The 23,486-nt window shown below is 43.1% G+C and overlaps 1 protein-coding gene across 6 annotated transcripts; it reads left to right on the top strand.

The window, feature by feature from the left end:
- The first annotated feature begins 6 nt into the window (after positions 1-6).
- On the top strand, positions 7-13,690 carry ZFP69 (ZFP69 zinc finger protein). 6 transcript variants are annotated; one of them, XM_027766877.1, is made up of 7 exons: positions 7-406; positions 2,234-2,392; positions 2,612-2,764; positions 4,687-4,772; positions 9,927-10,053; positions 10,361-10,459; positions 12,334-13,690. In XM_027766877.1, the coding sequence occupies exons 2-7, from the start codon at positions 2,266-2,268 to the stop codon at positions 13,470-13,472; spliced, it is 1,731 nt and encodes a 576-aa protein (XP_027622678.1). In that variant the 5' UTR covers positions 7-406; positions 2,234-2,265; the 3' UTR covers positions 13,473-13,690. The 6 variants fall into 6 exon arrangements, with proteins under 6 accessions (XP_027622678.1, XP_014438202.1, XP_014438200.1 ...); XM_014582716.2 differs by having other exon boundaries at positions 2,131-2,392; positions 10,364-10,459; XM_014582714.2 differs by having other exon boundaries at positions 2,131-2,392.
- The last annotated feature ends 9,796 nt before the right edge of the window (positions 13,691-23,486 follow it).

Raw genomic sequence — 23,486 nt, 5'->3', positions numbered from 1 at the left:
TAGGCCGGGACCCGGCTTGCTCTGCCGGGGCGTTGGAGCTGCAGCGGGCGAGGTGCATCCTGCGGGGAATGCGAGAAGCTAGTTCAGGGCGCTCTTCCCACTCCGGTCCCCGAAGCTCGGCTCCTGTGGATGCGCCCGGGAAGCCCACCCTCCCCGAGCGAGCCTTCGATAGGCGTTTGGAAAAGACCCTTATCCAGTCCGGAGGCTGATGGTCCTCTGGACGTACGAAGGACGCCTCCGTGGACGCTGGACGTGTTTCGGAGAGTGGGTTGTGTTTTGGAGATCTTGTTCAGTGGAGACGCGGTCTGTCTGTGAAAGGCTGGGAAGGAGCAGTCCGTTACCACCCTCGACAGGGACGCTGCCGCTCAGAGCCGACGTGCTCGCGCCTCCGCCGGTCTCCGTCCGGGTGAGTAGGAGGCGTGTGCTGGATCTGCGGTCTCCAAGTCCGAGGGGGCGCACCTGGAGCGTTGTGAGAAGGGGGGCATCGTCTGAACGAGCTCCTCATTCGGTAGCTGTCCCCGCACGAGGGTGCTAAGTTTATGCACTTTGTAATACGACTACACATTCAGCTGGAAGGTCTTTTGCTCAAGCCGCAGTCTCTGGGATGCACACGTTACATTGCCTTCCCTTCCCTTCCCCACAAACTTCAAAACGTGGGACCGGCTCCCTCTCCACGGAGCTAGGGCTGTTCTTGGGTCCCCAGATACACCAGACCGGGTCATGGTGGAGGCATGCGAGATGTCTGGTGTTGGATGAGATGATGGATTTGGGCGGTTCCCAAATTTGCGTGTTACAAACAACTGTGCAATACCCCTCCTTGTATTTCAAGTACGTGTTTATCCGTTTGAGGATGTACCGCTTCTCCCCAGCTTTAACATTTCGGATACCAGGATGCACCTTACCAGTGAGATTTAAATGAACTTGCCAGCTGCTGGGCATCTGCGTGGAAGGGGACACGTTTGTAGCTGCTTGCTCATGCCAAAGCAGCCATGTGATAATCCTTTCGGTTGAGACATCTGAAATAAACATTACATTGAGATTTCTAATTGTTTTTTAATCACTTAAAAAGATAATGGTATACCATTAAATAGAAGGCTTATAATAATGCTTGTTAAGGGCTTGCTGTGTGCCTGGCATTATCTCAATCAGCAATACATAATTCTGGAAATACAATTATCACCCCCATTTTATAGAAAAGGAAACTGAAGTTCAGCGAGTTCAAGTGCCTTAGAGCTTTTATGCCCAAGTGTCAGGGTTGTAACTCGGGTGGTCCGATCTCAAAACCCACCTCTTAATTTCCAAGTGTATACCTAGGCAGAAGAGGCAGGCAGCTTCCAAGGAGGCAAGTCAGAGGAGGGTCTTGACATGTGTGTACCGTTTGGGTATTTTTGTTTCTCTGACTGTGTATGTGCGGAACTGGGGGATGGAGCTGTGTCCCAGAACACTTATGCCAAATCCTTGTTTTGTTTGGATCATTTACAGTTCTAAATGTATTTCTGCAGATTCTGGAGTTTTTGTGTGTGTGTGTGTGATTGAACATGTGTACGCAGGTGAGAATGATACAGAGAGGGACCAGCAATTGGCGTAATGGCTATGTCACTGGACTCCCATGTAGTTGACCTCAGTTCGAGTCCCGGATCCATGACCAAGATCCCGAGAAGAGAATAGAGGAGAAGGGATTGCAGCATGGCCATTCCTTCTGGGGAGTAATTTCTCGCTGTCTCTCTGTCTCTGTCTTTCTCGCGAGCACTCTCACCCAATAGCAAAAAACTCTCAAAAAAAAAAGAATGAAACAGAGAGAGATGAGCACCCTCCTCAGGGTCTGGTATTGCCTCCATACCCTCCCTGCAGTCCTCTAGCCCCAGATCTTGGGCACTGGCATGTGTGCTGGGCATTATTTGAGGCTGACTGGGCAGGGATTTGAAAGGAGATGGCCATGTTGGATATGACTCTGAGCCACAGAGCAGTGCAGCACCGTGGAGCTGGCCCTGGTTCTGAAGTTCTGGCTAACAGACCGGTACTTCTGGATCCCTCCTCTTTTGCCCTTAGCTCCCCTAGAAGGCATGTACTACCCAAATGGCTGCCTCCCAAGAAACAGTGCTTAATTTAAGAGAGAGGTCTGTTTTTCAGGTCCTAGGACCACAGGGACATGTCAGAAGCCCAAGGGCAGCGTCTGAGGAGGACACACAGCTGTGAAACTTCTCATCAGTGGTTTTGGCAATTTTCTTACTAGCAGTGGACACAACCAATGAGGCGTGCATCATCATGCCCCAGCAGCTCCTGATCACCCTGCCCGCCGAGGCCAGCACCTGGGTGAAGTTGCACCATCCAAAGAAGGCCAAGGAGGGGGCACCTCACTGGGAAGATGTGACTAAAATTTTTGAAGGAGAAGGTGAGAGTAGACTGGTGGAAGGAGAAGAAAGAGATCTCATTTGTGCGTAAAAAGATAGGTACACATCATTGAGGTGGTTTCTTGGGGAGAAAATTGGCAGAAAGATGATCTTTGGGGTTCATACTTGTGATTTTGGGGAATGTAATAACTATGAGAGAAAATACTGGGCTCCTTTGACGTGTGTTCTGTGTTAATCTTGCTTCTTGTCCTCAAATACAGCATGCAACAGGAAGACAGAGTGCACCGTTTCCCCTGCCAGTGGTTCCCAAGTAAGGGGATGTGATTCACGCACAGAAGGGGTGAAAGTTTCTGCCCGCTTAAGTCCTCCAAGGGTTTTCCTGCACTTTAGCCCCAAACCAATATTTTTCACAAGTATGATTTTTTTCTTTTTATCTTTAACTGGGAGGCAGGAATGTCATGCCTTATTACTCTCATTTTACTGTGAACCATGGGGGTTTTGTTGGAGTCATGCTCAAGGTCACATCTTATTTAAGTGGTCTGGTAGGAATAGATAGATGGATGGAAAAATTCAGGTGTCTTAACTCTTATCTCTAACACTTCAAATTCAGCCAGTATTTATTGTGCCCTGGCTGTATCAGGCAGAACTTTGGCTAAGCATCTTGATAGAAAAATGAACTGCCTAGGGACCAGCAGATGGTGTAGTGGTTACACAGCTGGACTCCCACATAGTTGACTGTGGTTTAAGTCCCAGATCTGGTGACTTGAAACTCACGTCGGGCACATGTGCGTGCATGCCCAAGGTCCTGAGAGAACAGAGGAGAAGAGATTGCAGCATGACCATCCCCCCAGGGGGTAATTGCTCACTTTCTGTTCCTCTATCTCTTTCCGGGGAGCATGTGCGCCATATAGCAAAAATCTCTCAAAAAAAAAAAAAAAAAAGAAAAGAAAAGAAAGAAAGAAAGAGAAAAATGAATTGTCTGTAGTGCTGACTTTTAAAAAATTATTTAATTTTATTCATTGTTATTATTTAACTTGACGATAGAGAGAGAGAGAAAGTGAGAAATTAAGCCACCAGGCCTAGGACTCAAACCATGGTCCTATGTGGGAGACCAGCACCTTAACCATGATGCCACTTGCCATCCCCTGTAGTACCGAAATTATTATTTTTTTTTTGGAGAGGTTTTTTTTCACTATAGGGCGCGTGCGCTCGCCAGACAGACAGAGACATAGAGACAGAAAGCGAGAAGTCACCCCCCAGGGAGGATGGTCACGCTGCAATCCCTTCTCCTCCATTCTCCTCTCAGGATCTTGGGCATGCACACACACGCACCCGGCGTGAGTTTTAAGCCACCAGATCCGGGATGCGAACCGCGGTTGACTACGTGGGTGTCCAGCGACATAGCCATTACGCTAACTGCTGGTTCCCAGTACCGAAATTATTAATTGATTATTAATTGATGTATATAGACACATACCCAGAGCAAAACAATAAAAGGTAGTCCAAGAAAAGTTGTTTTGGAATGCAAGGGGCTGGAAACATCACTATTATTATAATAGCTGAGAAATTCTCACAGAGCAGATGGCACTGGATTGGACATTAAAGAATATCTTATGTTTGTTACAGATATTTGGGGAAAAGATATAAAAGTGGGTACCTTGAAGAATGACTCAGAGAACAGGGACTATTTTATATGAGTGTTAAGGTGTGTGTCTCAAGTCCCACATATAAAGAATGCTACTTTAGAGGTAGCCTGTGTTGAGAAAACATTTTTGGTGGATTATAGAGTGTCTTGAAATTCACAATGAAGTGTGTGGATTTTTTCTTTTTGGTGGTGGGGAGACAGATGTTTGAGGTTTTTTTTTTTTTTTTTTTAAGAGAGGTTTTTACTATAGAGTATGTGCTCCCTGGAGAGACAAAAAGTGAAAAATCATCCCCCGGGGGGATGGCCAAACTGCAATCCCCTCTCCTCCATTCTCCTCTTGGGACTCTGGGCGTGCAAGCACATGTGCCTGGCATGAGTTTCAAGCAACTGGGTCTGGGACTCAAACAGTGGTTAGCCATTTGGGAGTCTAGCACCTTAACCACCACACCAGCTGCTGGTACCCCTTTGAAGATTTTTGAACAAATGAGAGACCTGACAGAGCTGTGCCTTTGGATCAGCACTGGCACTGGGTGTCAGGTCCTCTCATTAAAGAGGCTTCAGGCTGCTCCAAAGTGGCTCTAAATGCCCCTCCGTATGAACGTATTTATGGAGAAGCCCACATCTGCAGGCAGTTTTTCTATTGGGGGAGCTTGGGGAGATGCAAACCTCATGCCTCTTTTTCTTCCCCAGCTCTGCTACCTCCGGATGCTGATGTGACCCATGGTGGCAGTTTGGAGGATGGGGTGACCCCTGGGACCCCAGTAACAGAATCCCAGGTAGGTTGGAGTTTCCTGTCACTTTCTTGTCATTACTTCTTGGTTTTTGAAGTTATAACCTGCCTTTTTTTGGGGAGGTAGGAGATGGTGAGGTTGAGACTAACAAATTCAACTAGGGAGGTCGATCCAAATTACTCTGGTAAAGAAAACCGGGCTTCAGTGGTGGCAGCTTCCCTACTCACAGTGGCCTCTCTCCATGTAACTCGTTCTCACTAACATCTAGATCTAGTATTGTGCTAATTTCTGTACAGAAAGTAAAATGCATGATCTAATTCTAGCCCCTAAAAACTAATAGACCACTTGGGATCTGAAATAAACCTCAGTAAAATACTAAAAATAAGACATGTGAGAAGAAAATTCTGACATTCTCATAGGTGTATACCTATCTCTGAATTTCAAGAGGTTACCCTTAATATAGTATTGAGAACAGGACGCACCGCAACCAAGAAAGAAGTGAGCAGAGAAAATATAGTCAAGTCACACAGTGCACATACTGTTCACACTTGGACAGAAGCAAGTGCCTGTGAGCAGCGCAAACAAGGTGTCAGAAACAGGGATACTACCTGGTGGAAACGTAGGGGAAACAGCAGGAAAATTATAGGACAACCCTTAATGAAAGATGTTATTGGGTCAGGTATGTGGTGGTTAAGGATCTAGATCCCACACGGCTGCTTGTGCAGTTAGATTCTCTGGCAGCTTGAAAAACATGTCAGGTGTGTATGCATGCATGCCCAAAATTGCAAGAGGAGAATGGAAGAAAAGAGATTGCGGTGTGGCCATCCTCTGGGGGAGGTGGGTATTTTCTCACTTTCTCTCTCTCCTTCAGTAAATACAGTCACCCTATGGCAAAGAAAATCTTTTAAAAAAAGATATTAGAGGACAGAACAACTTCATGTGAAAAGAACTTGAATTCTGAAATTAGATTATATAGGATTTGATTTTTCTCTCTTGCTCAGTAATCTGGGGAATTTTTAAAAATTGTTTACATTTTCAGTTTTCTCATCTAAGACACTCAGGTGCTAATTTCTGCCTTCTAGGATTGAAATGCATTCCAGAGTTATTTACAGTAACATGGAAGAAGTTATAGTCTATTTCAAGAGTTATCTTACCTCTACATTCCACTGATCAGAATTCCTGGAATTCTTAGCACTGAGAAAGGATTAATTTTTTTTTTTTAAATTGAGGTTTAATTTACCCACAGAAAAATACACTTAAGAAATTGTGTGGTTCTATTTTTATATATGCATGCACTGTGTAACCAAATCAAGATAATAGAACATCTCCACCATCTTAGAAATTTCCCTCATGCCCCTTTCCATTCACTGTGCTCTACCCCCAGTGGGGAGTACCTGAGATGTCTGTATTCTGTCTTACAACAGCATGGAAATCAGTAAGTATCTTGGAGTTTTTAAAAGAATGTATGTTCTGGGACCAGCAATTAGTGTAATGGCTATGTCTCTGGACTCCCATGTAGTCAACCGCGGTTCATGTCCTGGACCCGGTGGCTTAAAACTCATGCCGGGTGCATGTGCATGCACGCCCAAGATCCTGAGAGGAGAATGGAGGAGAAATCACCGGGGGGGTGATTTCTCACTTTCTGTCTCTCTGTCTCTGTCTCTCTCTGTCTGGTGAGCGCACGTGCCCTGTGGTAAAAATCTCTCCCAAAAAAAAAAAAAATATGTTCTGGGAGCCTTTTGGTGGCATGGTGGTTTAAGGCAGCTGGATCCCACATGGCTGACTGTAGTTTGAGTCTGAGACCCAGTGGCTTGAAAGACTTGCTGGGCGTGTGTGTGTGCTCACCAAAATTTTGAAAGGAGGGGGAAAGGAGAGAGAAATAGAGAAGGGATTGTGGTCTGACCATCTGATACAGCAGGGGGCAGAGGAAACATGCTCTTTCACTTTCCTTTTCTCTCCAGTGTTCAGTAAGTACATGTACCCTTTGGCAAAAATTAAAATGACAAAAAGAATGTATAGTCTATAGTTGTTGGTATATGGTTCTGTTAATTGCATTAGGGTAAATTGGTTGATAGTGTCATTCAGATCGATATCCTTGATGAATTTTTGTCTATCATTATCAATTCCTGAGAGGAGTGTTAAAATCCTGAATTATTGTGATTTTGTCTGTATCTCTCTTTAGTTCTATTCTGAAATTCTGTTATTAGGTGCATAAACACTGAGGATTGTTGTATTCTTGGTGAACTGATCCTCTTATCATTATGAAATGTTCCTCTTTTATGCCTAGTAATGGTCTTCTTCCTGAAGTCTATCCTGTCTGATTTAATATAGCCCTTCCAGTGTCCTTTTAATTATTTGTATGATACAGCCTTTTCCATATTTTTATTTCAAAACTATCTGTGTCTTGATATTTAAAGAGTAACCTTCATTTCTAAAAATAAATAAATAAATGAAAAGCACGGCCTTCTTAAAATTCAGTTGGGTCTTGCTTGTTTAGTCTATTTCTGTTAAAGTAATCATTGGTATTGTTGGCTCTAAATGTATATTCTTGTTTTCGTTTGCTGGTTTTCGTTTTTATTTTTTTTAATTTGCTATTGGGCATGTACACTACCTCTTCTCACTTTCCCTCCCTCTCTCCGGCTTGTGCATTTGCCAGAAAAGAGGGAATGTGAGAAAGTACCCACTGAAAGATTGACTATGCTGCACTCTCTTCTCCATTCTCCTCTTGGCATGTTGGGCTTGCAAGCACACATGCCTGGGATGTTTTTGAAGCCATATGGTCTGGGACTCAAACTGTGTTGTCCATGTGGGATCCAAGAGCCTTAACCATATCACTTGGCTTGCCCTATTTTTCCTATCTGTAATATTTGGGGATTTTTTGTTTTTCTCTTGCCTTTTTGTTTTTTAGTAGTTCTTTGGTATGTCCTCGAATGACTTTTTAGCTATATTTCTTTGATTCGTTTTTAGTGGTTGCTAGGCAACCAACATTGCCTTGAATTAATATTATGCTGCTTCACATATAATGAGAGTTTTTCTTTATATTTCCATTTGCTCTTTCTCATTCTTTGTCATTGTTATCATACATTATACTTTACATGTTATAAACTCCATAATACATTGTTCATATTTTTGCTTTTTTATAAAAAATTTTGCTAGAGAGCATGTGTCCTCACTGAAGAGTGAGAGACAGATAAAGTGAGAAAATGAGAAAGCACCCCCCCAAAGGGGAAGACCACACCTTCTCCTATATTCTCTTGAGATTTGGGGCATACGTGTATGTGTACCTGGCAAGATTTTCAAGCCACCGGGTCTGAGACATGAACTGCTCAGTCGGTCATATGAGATCTAACCACCTTAACCACCATACCACTTAGCTGGCCTTTATTTTTGCTTTTAACAATAAATTGTCTTAGGGGCCAGCAGGTGGCATGATGGTTAAGGTGGTAGATTCCACATGGCTGATTGTGGTTCGAGTCCTGGGCCTGGCGGCCTGAAAACACAGCAAATAAAGTGATATATAAATAAATAAATGTTTTAAAAAACAGTAAATTGTCTTATAAAAAATTAACGAGGGGCCAGCAGGTGGCATGGTGATAAAGGTGCTGGACTCCCACATGGCCAATCATGGTTCACGTCTCAGACCTGGTGGCTTGCTTTCTCACTTTCCTTTCTGTCTCTGGTAAAACTTTCTTTTAAATAACTAAATGAAACAAGTAATACTTTAAAAAAATTAATGAAAAAATGAGTCATATTTTATCACAGATTTAAAATTCAGTCACTCTTGATTCCTTCCTTTAGTCCTAAAGTTGTTTTTTTAAAAAATGCCAGAGGGTGTATATGTGCATCGGACAGTGAGTACACATGTGCAACAGGCTGCAATCTATTTTTCCTCTTTCTTCGTCCTGTCCGGATCCAGGACACACACATGCTTGATGTGTTTTTGAAGCTGCCAGGGTCAGGATTTGTACCCATCGGCCACATGGGGTCAGGATTCCTCACTGCAGAGTGCTTAACTGCCATGCTGCAAGGCTGACTCTAGTTCCAAGTTTCAATCTGGCATCATTCCCCTTTTGTCTAAAGAACTTTGGTTAGCATTTCTCATTGTATGGGTGTTTTGGTAAACAAGTTCTCAGTTTTGTTCATCTCAACATGTCTTTATATTATCTATTTGAAGGACTTTCACTGAACAGAATTCTAAGTTGATTTGTTTAAGCACTTCAAACATTTCTACTGTCTTTTAGTTTGTCTTGTATTGTTTCTGATGAGAAGACAATTGTTGGGACTGGGAGATGGCATGGTGGTTTAGGTGCTGAACTCCCACAAGACCAACCATGGTTTGAGTCCCAGACCTGAAGGCTTGCTTTCTCACTCCCTCTGTCTCTTTCTGCTCACGTTGGATAATAATAATAATAATAAATAAAATGAAATAAATATTTCTTTTTAAAGAAAAAGAAGTCCATTGTTATCCTTGTCAGTATTTAAACATTGCAAAAGGAAGACTGTGCCACCTTCTAGTCCATGATCTGTATTTATTTCTAATTAGCACAACTGCCCATTCCCCATGCCATAACTGCTACTTTTCCATATCCGAGCGAGGAAAAGGTTAGATTAGCATTCCAAACAGTTTTATTCATCTTTAGATTAAACTCCAGCAGGGCTCCAGGAGTCAAGCTCAGCAAGATGTGTGGTTTTTCGTGACAAATGCTGGAGGAAAAAGACTTCTACTGCCCCACCTCACCCCCTGCTTCCACCCATGATTGTGTCTCCTTCCACTTTATTAATCTGCCTCCAGCCAGGCTATTTACCTTACTGTTTCTCAGCTTTTCTGGAATGCTTTTCACTCAGATTTCCACAGGGCTTTCTCCATCACTAAGGCCATGTCTCTGTTCAGATATCACCCTTTTAGTGAGGCCTTCCCAAACACCCTACAGAAAAGATCATGCCTACCCTCACTATGGCTTTCCTTATTCCCTTTACCCTACAAAATGTTTTTCTAAGATATATATGAACCATGTCTCGTATGTATCTAATTACTTATAATAATCTCCAGAGAATCTCCAAACAGATCCAGAGGATTCAGACATTAAGAAGCTCCTGGTAAAACTAGTTTACACTCTCTCAGAACTTAAAATACTGTCAGAACTTTTTGGTCTTTGGTAGGTGACTTCTGGTTGCAAAGGAATGTGTTTGATATTCTAGGAACTGTTAACCTTCAAGGACATATCTGTGGACTTCACCCAGGAGGAGTGGGGGCAGCTGGCCCCTATTCACCAGAATCTGTATCGGGAGGTGATGCTGGAGAACTATGGGAACCTGGTGTCAGTGGGTAAGAATAGGCTATCTATACTCCAATAACCTACCATTATGGGGGAGTCATTATTTCTAAATTATTGATGATGTAGATTTCTTAAAACTTGGACTGGGTTTTGTAGTAGAAGTGTCTTACTTCTTTGCAAACCAAACCTTGGTATATCTGATTCTCCTTTCTTGGGGAACAGCTTTACTTCCTAGGGCTAGAATAGAAAGACACACCCCTTTCCACTTTCAGAGACCTTAATAACAGAAGACTGGAACAAACTTCTAGGAGTGATTCTTAGAATCAACATAAACATTCATACTTCTTATTCAATAAGCAGGATATCAACTTTCCAAACCTAGTGTGATTTCTCAGTTGGAGAAAGGAGAAGCACCATGGATGACAGAGAAACCAAGCCCGGGAGATACCAGCTCAGGTGAGACTAAGGCGGGTGTGGTAGCTTTTTTTTTTAGAGAGTTTTGCTATTGGGTGTGTACATTCACCAGAGACAGAAAGCAAGAAATCACTCCCCAGGAGGGATGGCCATGCCACAATCCCTTCTCCTCCATTCTCCTCTCGGGATTTTGGGCATGCGTGCATATGCACCTGGCATGAGTTTTAAGCTGCCAGATCTGGGACTTGGAGCGTGGTCAACTACGTGGGAGTCCAGTGACATAACCATTACACTATCTGCTGGTCCCAGTAGCTTTTAATGTCTAGGGCAGAGTGTTCAAAGGCTTCCCAGGCTGTGGGGAAGGCTCAGGCCACTGAACAGGGCCTGCACCAAACCTGATTTCACTCCTCACACTGTACCCCTTTCCCTCACTAAGCCCTTGCCAGAGTATCTCTGGAACTGGAAGGAAGAGAAGCCTTGTCCACATTAAAATTAAACTTGATTTTTTCTCTTTCTCCAATATCCTAAGATCCACACATCTAAAGCTCTTTTCTCTAAGTAGTCAGATAGACATGGTCTTTCCTACAAAACAGATCTCTTTTCAACTCCCATTTCATTATGTAAATCTTTAATTTCCTCTCTTGCACTATTTCCACTTTTTGTCACCTTTTATAATTCCAGCATCAATTTTCATTTTCTCTTTATCTCATGTTTCTTAGATTTTCTAACAGATACTTCATGAAAACCCTAGCAAGAGAAATTACAAGATTCCTTCTCACCACATCCAGTGGTCTTTAGCAATCTCTTTAAACGTTGCTTTTATTATGCAGTAATTTAGACATTCAGAAAGGTATAGAGAATATTATAATAAATTTCTGCATAGCTTATACCTAGATTAAGAAATAAAACAGAACAAGCTAGTGGTGTTGTGCTTGGGGCAGCTGAATCCCACATGGTTGATAGTGCAGTTTGAGTCTGGACCTGATGGCTTGAAAAACACACCAGGTACGTGTATATCTGCCCAAAATCCCAAGAAGAGGGGATTGAGTCATGGCCATCCACCCTGGGGGGTGCTTTCTCACTGTGTCTCTCTCTGTCTCTCTTTGTCCAGTGAGTGCATATACCCTACAGCTGGATCCTACATGGCTGACTGCATGGTTCAAATCCTGGACCTAGCAGCATGGGAGGCATGCCGGGTACATGTACGCATGTGCCCACACTCCTAAAAAGAAGGGAAAATGGAGAAGGAATTGCAGCATGACCACGCCCCATGGCACGTGTTTTCTCAGTTTTTCTCTCTCTGGTGAGCACCTGCACCCTATGGCAAACTAAAAAGAAGGAAATTAAAAAAGAAACTAAAAAACAGAGTTAAAGTCCTGATGTTTTTCTTCCATCTTTCAAAATAACCACTCTTCTGAGTTTAAATATTATCATTCTCATATGCCTTCATACATTTATTACATACAAATATCCCTAAAACATATATAGGTTTTTTTTGTTTGTTTGTTTTGTTTTGTTTTGTTTTGATTTTTGGTTATAGGGCACATGTGCTCAACAAAGACAGAGAGAGGGAAAATGAGAAAGCACCCTTCCTGGGGTGGGGGGGAATGTGAGAGAGAGATGAGTACCTTTCACAAAGTCTGGTCACATCATGACTCCCTTCCTCCTGTCCTCTATCCATTGAAGCCCAGTGTTTTTTAGGCTGACCAGGCTGGGAATTCCAACTGTGGTCACCATGTGGGATCTGGCTTTCCTTAAGGAACACATTAGTTCAGAACCAGCCCACCCATATCTAAATATAATAAAAATCTCATATGTGTATTATAGCCTAAGTCTCTATTCCATAACCACTATGGTAATTGATTTTTCAAAGCACAGTGAATATGGAGTATTTGCATTTTTTTCATTTCTTTTAGACTGGAAGAGTAAAACCAAAACCAGTGAGTCAACTACAGAGAATGGTGTTTCCCAGGAACAGTTATATCATGGCACCATGATAGAAAGGTTCGTGAGGGATGATATCATTTATTCCACATTGAGAAAAGTCTCCAAATATGATGATACTGTAGAAGGGCACCAGAAAACCTATGGAAGAGAGATGAAACAAGTCCTCTTGACCCATAAGAGGAAAGGCCAAGAAACTAACAAATTTGGAGAAAATATCATTGGGAGTTCAAATGTTATCACAGAACAGAGGCACCACAAATGTGATACACCTGGAAAGAAGAACAAGTACAAATTAGGTGCTGCTAATCATCCAGCAAGTTACATAAGAACAAAAACCTATGAATGTAATATATGTGAAAAAATCTTCAAACAGCCTATTCATCTTACTGAACACATGAGAATTCATACTGGTGAGAAACCTTTCCGGTGTAAGGAATGTGGAAGAGCCTTTAGTCAAAGTGCATCCCTTAGTACACATCAGAGAATCCATACTGGTGAGAAGCCCTTTGAATGTGAGGAATGTGGAAAAGCCTTTAGACATCGCTCATCACTTAATCAGCACCATAGAATCCATACTGGGGAGAAACCCTATGTATGTGATAAATGCCAGAAAGCTTTCAGCCAAAACATTAGCTTGATTCAACATTTGAGGACTCATTCTGGAGAGAAACCATTCACTTGCAATGAATGTGGGAAAACCTTTCGACAGATCAGACATCTTAGTGAACATATAAGAATTCATACTGGGGAGAAGCCCTATGCATGCACTGCATGTTGTAAGACCTTTAGTCACAGAGCGTATTTAACACATCATCAGAGGATCCACACTGGGGAGAGACCCTACAAATGCAAGGAATGTGGGAAAGCCTTTAGGCAGAGGATACACCTTAGCAACCATAAAACTGTTCACACAGGAGTGAAAGCATATGAATGCAACCGCTGTGGAAAAGCCTACAGACATGATTCATCCTTTAAGAAACATCAGAGACATCACAGTGGAGAAAAACCTTATGAATGTAATGAATGTGGAAAAGCTTTCAGCTACAATTCATCACTCAGTCGACACCATGAAATACACAGGAGGAATGCCTTCCGAAATAATGTGTAAGAACAGGTATTTGACATGATAGCAAAAGCCAAGTCTAAATCAGTGACTCTATGCTTCAAAATAAACGAATTGATAGGATGCCAACTTTTAGTTTTGCCCATTGTGTAAATAAATAAACACTGTGTTGATAACTACGGTCTACTAACACCTCCATACAAAGTACATAAGAAAATCTGGTCCTTCAAATTAAATAAATCCAGCATAATTAAAAATTTACAACGCTTTTTTTCTGATTACATGATGGAATAATAAATTATTCTTCATGGCATTCAATGATGAACAGACCAGTGTTTGGGAACTACTGTTTAAAATACTACCCCACCCCATTTTTAAAAAAATGTTTTTGCCATAGGGCACATGTGCTTGCTGGAGAAAGTGAGAAATTACCCTGGGAAGGGGATATCCATGCTGCAAATTCCTTCTTATCCATTCTCCTCTTGGGATTTTTGGGCACGCGCACACAGAGCAGGTGTGATTTTCAAGCCATTGGGTCCAGGACTTGAACTGTAGTCAGCCATGTGGGAATCCAGTGCCTTAATCACTGTGCCACCTGCTGGGCCCCGCATTTTTTAAAATAAAATTTTATTTATTTATTGCCATTGGGCATGTGTACTGGCCAGAGATATTTGGAGAAAGAGAAAAGATCCCCCCAGTAGGTCAGTCATGTGGCAATCCCTTCTCCCTCACTTCTCCATCCTGGAAATTTATGCACACCTCCCCCCCACACACACATACCTGGCATGTTTTTCAAGCCACCAGGCCACCAGTGCTTGAGTCACGTTCAGTCATGTGAGGTCTGGTTCACTTAACCATCAGGCTATGGAGCTGCACAATTTTTTTTTTTTAAATGGAGAAAGTTTTCTTTAAAGTTTCGCTATAAGGCACAACAGAGACAGAGAGAGGGAAAATGAGAAAGCAAGCCACCAGGTCAGGGATTTGAACCACAGCTGACCATGTGGGAGTCCAGAACCTTAACCACCACACCACCTGCTGAAGTTTAGAAGGCAAAGGCAACTATATAGTATGAAAAGCCTCCTTCCTTCACTTTCCACACCAAATTCTACCTAGACTCAATCATTGTTTATAACTACTATTTTTTGGTGTACCTGTGCAGATTTTTCTGTTTACATCCGAAAGAATACAGATGTACAGTTTTTCTTTTTTGTATGCGCGCGCCAGAAAGACAGAAAGCGAGAAATCACCCCCCAGGGGGGATGGCCATCCCGCAGTCCCTTCTCCTCCATTCTCCCCTCGGGATCTTGGGCATGCATGCACATGCACCCGGTGTGAGTTTAAGCCACTGGGTCTGGGACTCGACCCGCAGTCAACTACATGGGAGTCCAGTGACATAGCCACTACACTAACCACTGGTCCCGCAGTTTTTCTTTTTAAGCAGAAATGGCAACCTATGTGAACATGACTGCACTTTAAAAAAAAATTATTTAATTTTATTTATTCATTCATTTATTTTAATTTGACCAGAGAGAGAGAGAGAGAAAGTGAGGAAGTAAGCCACCAGATCTAGGACTTGAACCGTGGTTGGCCATGTGGGAATGTCCAGCACCTTAACCACCACGCCATCTGCTGGCCCCATTTATTGTTTATATCACATATATCAATATATCATATTGATTATATTATTCTCACTTTACTTGTTCTCTTTCATAACTGCATAATATTCCATGGTATGGATGTACTTTATTCAGCCAATTCGCTATGGATAGACTTAGGTTATTTCCAATATTTTGGTTTTATAATACTGCACATTTTCATTTCTTACACATGTAGGTTTATATGTAGAGTAAATTCCTAGAGCTGGAATTTTTGTACTAGAGGGTAATCTGAAGGATGGATATTGGTAAACTGAACTTCATAGAGGTTAGACTATTTGTTTCCCACCAGCAAGATACGAAACCATAAGAACCATATCTGGTGAAGCAGGTCCTAGACCAGTAGCACTGTCGACCATCAGAGAAACATGAGCTTGTCCCAACAACATGTCTTAAAACTACCAGCTGAGCTGCATCCCTCAGAAACGGCCACACTCACCAGCCTGGGGGCCAGGAAGAATCTGCATCTTCTTTACTAACCAAGCCCACCAAAGTCTCAGCTGGAGGAGACATCTTTCAACCAACTGCTCTAGTTTCAGACTTCTGAGGCTGCAACTGTCTGATGAAGGGGAGCCCCTTTTAAAGAGAAGGATCCACTTAGCAAATTTAATCTTAACTAACCCCTTGGAGATGAAGAACCAACAATTCAATCAGGGTACTTAATATGGCAGTCTACCATGGATTACCTGACACAGCATTTTACATTGTGATCATGTTAGCAAGTTATAATGAGTACATGGAGGGAGAAAGAACATAGGAGGGAAACCACTTTCTAATAAGCATTAAAGAATAAGCATTAATTAGTTAACATTGCTTATACTGTGAAAGCTGATGACCAGGGCAAGAAATGGTGATTTTGTATATTTTTCAGTCTAATAATATTTTTAAAGATTTATTTATTTTTATTACTTTTAAATTTGCTATAGGGTATATGTGCTCACCAGAAAGAGAAAGAGAAGGCAAGCCACCAGGTCAAGACTTGAAAGGTGGTCAGCCACGTGGGAATCCAGCACTTCGAATACCATGACACCTGCTGGTCCCCAATCTAATGTTTCGTTAAAGTTTCAGTAATTTTATGTCAATGGATTTTCCCTCAGCTCCTGTTCCACAGCCACTAATCTAGTTTATAATCCAAAGCCTGGTACTTAAAATCCTCCATTATATCTAGACCTACCTCATTGTGTCATCTTCTGTTTCCTTTTCTCTTGCCTCTATGGGCTCTGACCAAATCCAGTGTATTAGGACTTTTGGGGTTGCAAATAACAGACATCAACTGGCCCTACTTTAAGTCTCAAAGGGATATATTATTAGTGATATTGGGGTATCATGGAATTGAGGATCTGTGATATATGCTAACAGTAGACTGGGACCAGGATCTGGAGCACTTTAGAAAACCTAGGTAGCTTTCTCCATCTCACCTCTAGTATCTAATTGGCGCTTTTTTTTTTTTTTTAACATATTGCAATTCAGTTACCACTGGCTCCAGAATTTGCACATATTCAGTCCCCATCACTCAGAGGAAAGGTGTCTCTTCTCATTTTCAGTCTAAAATTCCTGGGGAAGAATTATTGGCCCAGCTAGGTCAGGTGCTCTCTCCTCAGCAGCTTACTTACAGGTACAGATCTCAGCTTCCATGGGAAACATGGATGGGGCCGTGGCTGGAAGGGCAGGAAAGTAGCTTCCAGAAGGGGTTATCATTCATAATGTTCCAAATCCCACCAATTTTTCAATGCCAGCTCCTAGGATGAGGATTTTAGGACTAGAAAGGGTCTAGGAACTTGGTTAATCTGAACCTCTCACTTCATAGATGAAGACATGGCAAGTACCCTTCTTTAGTTACTCATGTACTTTTACCGAAGACATTTTTTTAAAGAGAGATTTTTGTTACAGGGCACGTGCGCTCACCAGCCAGACAGAGGGAGACAGACAGAAAGCAGTAAATCACCTACAGGGGTGATGGCCACACCAAATTCCTTCTCCATTTTCCTCTCAGGATTTTGGGCACAAACAGGTACACACCCGACATGAGTTTTAACCTGATGGGTCTGAGACTCGAATGTGGCCAACTACGCAGGAGTTGAGCGATGTAACCATTACTCCATCTGTTGGTCCCTTTAGCATCCCTTTTCTCTAAGTTTGTAATCCTACTTTCCAAATACCTGCCTTTAATCTTCAAATTGAAAGTTTGGTAGAATATAGTACTGCTGTCTTGGGTATTTCTTTTCTTCATATTCCATGATTGCTTCTGAATCTCTTCTGCTTCATTTCATCCAGCAACACTGTCTCGTAAACTTCATTTGAAGAGCAGTTCAAGTGTGAAGAGAGTGGGGAGGTTTTCCTTGCACTGGGAGTTATATCCTGGCTAAAGGTTACATTGTGTAGGCTGATCCTGCCTTGATCCAGCTCTCATATTCTCATTTGATTAACAACTTTCCTCAACTTCCATATTTTTAACAAAAAGGATGTTTTCCTATACAACTACAAAATCACTACACTTAGGATATCTACAGTTGACCAATAATATCTAAAACAGAAGTCACTTTAAAATGTTCCCAACTGACACAAAATGCCCTTAGTTTTCAAATTAACTCTTTTTTTTTTTTTAAGAGTTTTTTGCTATAGGGTGTGTGCACTTATGGCAAAGACACAGAGAGAGACAGAAGGGGCAATGGCCATGTAACAATCCCTTCTCCATTCTCCTGTCCCGATTTTTGGCACCACGCACACGCACCAGCCTCACATCCCAGACTCTTAACTGTAGTAGACTATGTGGGAGTCCAGTGACATGTCTATTAAGCTATCTGGTGGTCCCAGTGTTTTTCTGTTTTTTATGTAACAAATATTTCCCTATTCTGAAAGTAGTCTCCTATATTATGTCCTAAAAGTTTTAGAGTTTAGTATGCTATTTCACCGTCAAGTCTTCAACTGGAATTGAATTTGGTAGATAAGCGAGACAGAGGTCTTGTTTTGTATTTTTTTTCATAAGGAATATCCTATTGTTATAGAACCTGCATTGAAAGGGGCATTTTTTTTCTCCATTGCTGTGCGATGCCACCTTTGTAATAAACTTTTCAAAAATAGGTGGTAAAACGGTAAAGAAAGGCAAGGAAGTGAATGTCATAAATGTCAGGCTGTCTCAGGGAGTGTATTTAGGAAGGGCCTGACACTTTTACTATTTTTGGTGTCATGATGACATGTCAGTTCAAGTACTAGGCTTACCTTTGTTGTATATCAGAATATAACCGTGTTTTATTGCCCTACAAAGAGCTAGTTAAAAGTAAGTAAACAGAAAGACATTGGTGAGGGGAGCGCCAGCATCTTCTAAAAGTGGTCGCTCGTCTGGAGAGGGGTTTGCTAGGAGGACACAGAATCAGGGGCGCCGAGGCCGGGAGCACCGGGGCGACGACGTGCCGGCCGTTCTCGGACTGGGCTGGGAGCAGCGGAGACCCGGGCCGAGAGCGAGCCTGTGGGTCCCGAGGTGGCGGAGCTGCGTCCGGAATTCAAAGACGCGCAGACAGCGGCGCACAGGAGTGACCCGCCACCTGGCTTCGGAGACGCCCGGGAACCCGGCCTCCACCTTACCATCACCCTCCTCCGCCAGAGGCCGCCTTGGCTGGGAGCCACAGTCTCGCGAGGTCTGGGCGGGCCGCGGAGGCCTCTGGGAAGGGGTGGCAGCGGGCAGCCGCTGGGCATTCTGGGACTGGCTCCGAGCAGGTTTGGGCGGGCGAAGGCGGCGGACCGCGTTCTCTTTCGGCCCTCTGTCCTGCCCGTCCAGGCCGGGGTCTGGGAGCAGTTTCCGGGCCGCGGCGAAGCCTGCGGTTCCGAGTATCCAAGGGTAGGGGAAGGCCTGCGAGGGGGCTGGGCCTTTGAGAGGGCTGCGTTTCAGAGCCCAGAGGTCTGTCTGCGGCTCCCCGCGGCCCTCTTCCCCGGTGTGTGGCGGGGGAGCGGGCTATCCTCTCGGGCCTGGTTTCCGTGAATTCTCGACTGTCGTCCTCGGAAGACCCTGAAGCCGTTCTCGAGGCCAGCGACACCCCTCTCCGCTCCCGCTCTCATCCCCGACTCCGCCAGGATATGTAAGAAGTGCCGAGAGAACCTTAGGGCATGCCTGGCATTCCCTGGGAGACGGCGGTTTGGGGTCAGACGCCTTTGGAGCCCGCTAGCCGGGGCTGCACCGAACTAGTCCAGCTGTTGAGGGAGAGGCAGTGGTTCCGCAGGCAGCTGGAACCGATCAGAGAGAAAGCGGCTCTGATTGGCGAGGGCGGCTCCTGCGTGAGCTCCCGGGCTGAGGATGGAGCTGGAAGAAGGGACCGACCTCTGAATTCCTGGGGGAAAATGGTTATTTTTTGACTCTCCTACTTGCAGGGAGCAAGGATTGGATTAAGTAACTGCTGAATCCAGGTGTGGGAAAAACGGAGAAGTCATGGAGAGTTTGCCCAAGGAAAGGCCAGCATTTTCTGAGATCTGGGGTGGGTAATTGCCAATGGAACAGAGAGGAGGAGACACCATGGGGAGAATGGTCAGGTGAGAAAGGACAAAAGCCTCCACTTCACCATAGCAGGGCCCTGAGTTGCTGATCCGGGTTCTTCAGTGCACATCTAGTCGTTCAGAGCTCCTTCTCCTCCCCCAGCCCTCTCCTTTCAGTATTCTGCTCTTCCCTGTGAGGAAGAAGATGAACTAAGTCCCAGGTGAGCAGGTAATTTCTTCTTTTCTAAAGTTCAGTCTCACTTGGGGGGAATAGATAAACTATCTCACTTCTTCCTTGAAAGTAAAGATTTATTTACATTTATTGAGTTCTGATATTTATACTGTTTTTTAAAAGTTCATTTATTTCTCTAGAGGAAGACACATACACACACAGACACCCTCCACAGGATTTTTCATGCCACCAGCCCTGCAGCCAGCCAGGATCACTGCTCACTAGGTGTTCAGATAGAGCTGGAGGCAAGCAGGAACCTTCCCATGTTGGTCTCTAGCATCTCCCAGCAGCAACCCTATCAAGCAGGAACCTTCCCATGTTGGTCTCTAGCTCCCTATTATGTTATGAGGCCAACAGGTGACACAGTAGTTAAGGTGCTAGGCTCCCAGATGTCCAGGGCTGGGCCTGTATGTTAGGTTTTATTACTTAATACTTGGGTAGCAGATTAGGATTAGGAAAATCCTCATTTTAAAGATGTATGAGAAGTTATTTCAGGAAAACTAAAATCTTACTTACGATTACTCAAAAGTGAGTAGCATACTACTAAATACTACTAACTCCTCAAGATCAGTCAGCTCCAGAATCTTGCCACCAGGCTGGTGTTTGCCAAACATCTCATTCACTTATCACCTAGCAATTAAAAAATTTTTTTTGAAAAATTTGCCAGAGACCACGTGTGCTCACAGAGACAGACAGAAAGCAAGAAGGCACCCCTTGTGGGGCATGGTTACCCTGCAATCTCCTCTTCTCTATGTGTCCCTCCTTTTGGGATTTTGTGGAGGCACAGACATATACCTGCCTTGTTTTACCCAGTCCACCAGGTCCAGGACTCAAACCATGCACACAGTTGGCTATGTGGGATCTAACCACCTTAACCACAGCTGGACCATCGCCTAACAATTTTTGCTATCCCTGTGTACTACTTAAATTGTTAACTCTTGTTTTTTTTTTTTTTTCTTTTTTCTTTAACTTTGTTTTTTTTTAGATTTTTGCCATAGGGTACATGTGCTTGCCAGAGAGAGACAGAAACAGAGTGAAAGTAAGAAATCACCTTCTGGGGAGGATGGCCATACTGCTGTCCCTTCTCTTCCATTCCCTTCTTGGGATTCTGGGCAAGCACACACAAGTGCTCAGCATGGTTTTCAAGCTACTGGGTCTAGTATCCGAACTATGGTTGGCCATCTGGGAGCCTAGCACCTTAACTACTGTGCCACCTGCTGGCCTCTTAACATTTTTAAAAAGATTAAACTTGACCTAAGAAACAGTACCTATGAAATTAGGCATATGATGGATTCTCTAATAGCTGTTCTTAGTTGTATATTAAAATATTGGTCCAGGGGAACCAGCAGTTAGCGTAATGGCTATGTCGCTGGACTCCCACGTAGTTGACCACAGTTCATGTCCTGGACCTGGTGGCTTAAAACTCATGCCGGGCACATGTGCATGTGTGCCCAAGATCCCGAGAGGAGAATGGAGGAGAAGGGATTGTGGCATGATCATCCCCTCTGGGGGGTGATTTCTCGCTTTCTGTCTCTATGTCTCTCTGTCTGTCGGGTGAGCGCACGCGCCCTATAGTGAAAACCTCTCCAAAAATTAAAAAAAAATGTTGGTCCATGTACCATGTAAAAGCAGCTCATGTGTCAAAAATAAACACTACATTTGGGCACACAGTGTACTGTCATGCTTTCTCCTGGATTTTTTTCTGTGTAGGAAATTTCAGGCCACATATCTGAGTTCACATTGTCCATCCCTAGAGTATTGTTTCTTTTTCATAGATGAATAATTCCATAAAAAAAATGCCCTCCTTCGTGTGGTCCCCATAAGACATTTCACTTACCTATTTAGGACTGCCCTGTTCTCAATGTTGTATATATAAAAAAAAGTAGAAAATCTAGAAAGCTTACTCTCTGTGGGAAGTTAATGCACATACAAAAATAGTTTTAAATCATACTGTTAAACAACTTTCTCTGATCAGAGTAATGTTCTATATGTGCTTTATAATGTACCCACTAGCTGCATGTAACTGCTGAGCATTTGAAATCTGACTAGTGCAACTGAGAAAATAAATTTTAAATTGCATTTTATTTTAATTAAATTTAAGTAGTGGTTGGTTGCTATTATTGGGTCACCAGAAAAGTTATGACATATCAGCCAGGTCTAGATATTTGAAACAAAATATTTTCAAGGTTAATTGAAAATAGTAGTGCCTCCCTCCTCTCATAAAAGAAACAAAACAAAACAAAACCAAAAACCACCCTCAGCACACATGTTAATTGCTGTTTAATTTTGGTTTCATGGTTGGAGGGGCAAGTAAAGATTCTCTTCAACTTTCAGGGACTTCATAGTCGAAATAAAGTTAACTCAGTTTGAAACTCATTCAAAGCACATTTACAGTTTTAAGATACTTGTGCAAATATATAGCTTCTTTGTTTTATTACTATTAAAGTATCCTGTAAAGTAGAAGTCTTAGTTCACCAACTGCCCAGTTTCCTGGAATAGACCTGGCAGCTTGAAACACTTGCCAAGTGTGTGTGTGCACTCGCACGTGCGACCAAAATCCCAAAAGGAGGGAGAAATGGAGAAAGGATTGTGGTGTGACCTTGCCCCCTAGGGAATGCCTTTCTGTTTTCCCTCTCTCCCTCTCTTTCTCTCTGTGTCTCTCTCTGGTGAGTACATATGTCCTCTAGCAGAATTTAAACAAATAAATCTCAAGTATAAAAAGCTACTGATTACCACGTGTTACTGTGGACATCTCTCATTACTTAATACATTACTTTGTGTATAAGTAGATCTATATATTTATTTTGTGAATAATTATTTAATTTTATTATTAGTCCATTTGACCAGAGAAAGAAAGAGAGAGAGGGTGAAAAAGCAAGCTGCCAGGTCCAGCACTCAGATGACGATTGGTCATGGGGAAGTCCTGTACCCCAACTACTATGCCACCTGCTGGCCCCAGTCTATGTATATTTAACGATGATCTTGGGACCAGCAGTTAGCGTAATGGCTATGTTGCTGGACTCCCACGTAGTCTACCACGGTTTGAGTTCTGGACCCGGTGGCTTAAACTCACGCCAGGCATATATGCATGCGTGCCCAAGATCCCAGGAGGAGAATGGAGGAGAAGGGATTGCGGCGTGACCATCCCCCCTGGGGGGTGATTTCTTGCTTTCTGTCTCTCTGTCTCTGTCTGTCTGGCAAGCACACATGCCCTATAGCAAAAACCTCTCAAAAAAATAAAAATAAAAGTAAAGATGATCTTTTTCTTTTTATTAATGATAGAGCATGTGCGTGAACACATGTAAGGGGGGCACCCTTCTCAGGGTCTGGCTACACCATGATTCCTTTCTTCTTTTCACTCTAGCCCCTTGGATCTTGGGCACTTATGTGTGTCCTCAGTGTATTTCAGAACAAACTGGTTGCCATGTGAGATTCAGCTTCTCTTGAGCAATACATTACCTCTGTCTCATGGAGCCAGGCCTATAGTTGATGTTTGAATTTTCCCATTACATATATATGGGGGTGTGTGTGTGTTTAAACATATATATATGTATATATATATATAATTAATTAATTCATTCATTCATTTAGAATTCTGACAATAGGGTGCATGTGCTCACCAAAAAGACAGAGAAGGAAAATGACAAAGCAACCCCCACCAAGGGGAGAGGGGAACGACCATGCTACAATTCTTTCTCCTCCATTCTT

The sequence above is a fragment of the Tupaia chinensis genome, unplaced genomic scaffold (assembly GCF_000334495.1).
Source record: "Tupaia chinensis unplaced genomic scaffold, TupChi_1.0 Scaffold143758_1, whole genome shotgun sequence".
Classification (NCBI taxonomy): domain Eukaryota; kingdom Metazoa; phylum Chordata; class Mammalia; order Scandentia; family Tupaiidae; genus Tupaia; species Tupaia belangeri.
This window is presented reverse-complemented; position numbering and strand designations above follow the sequence as displayed.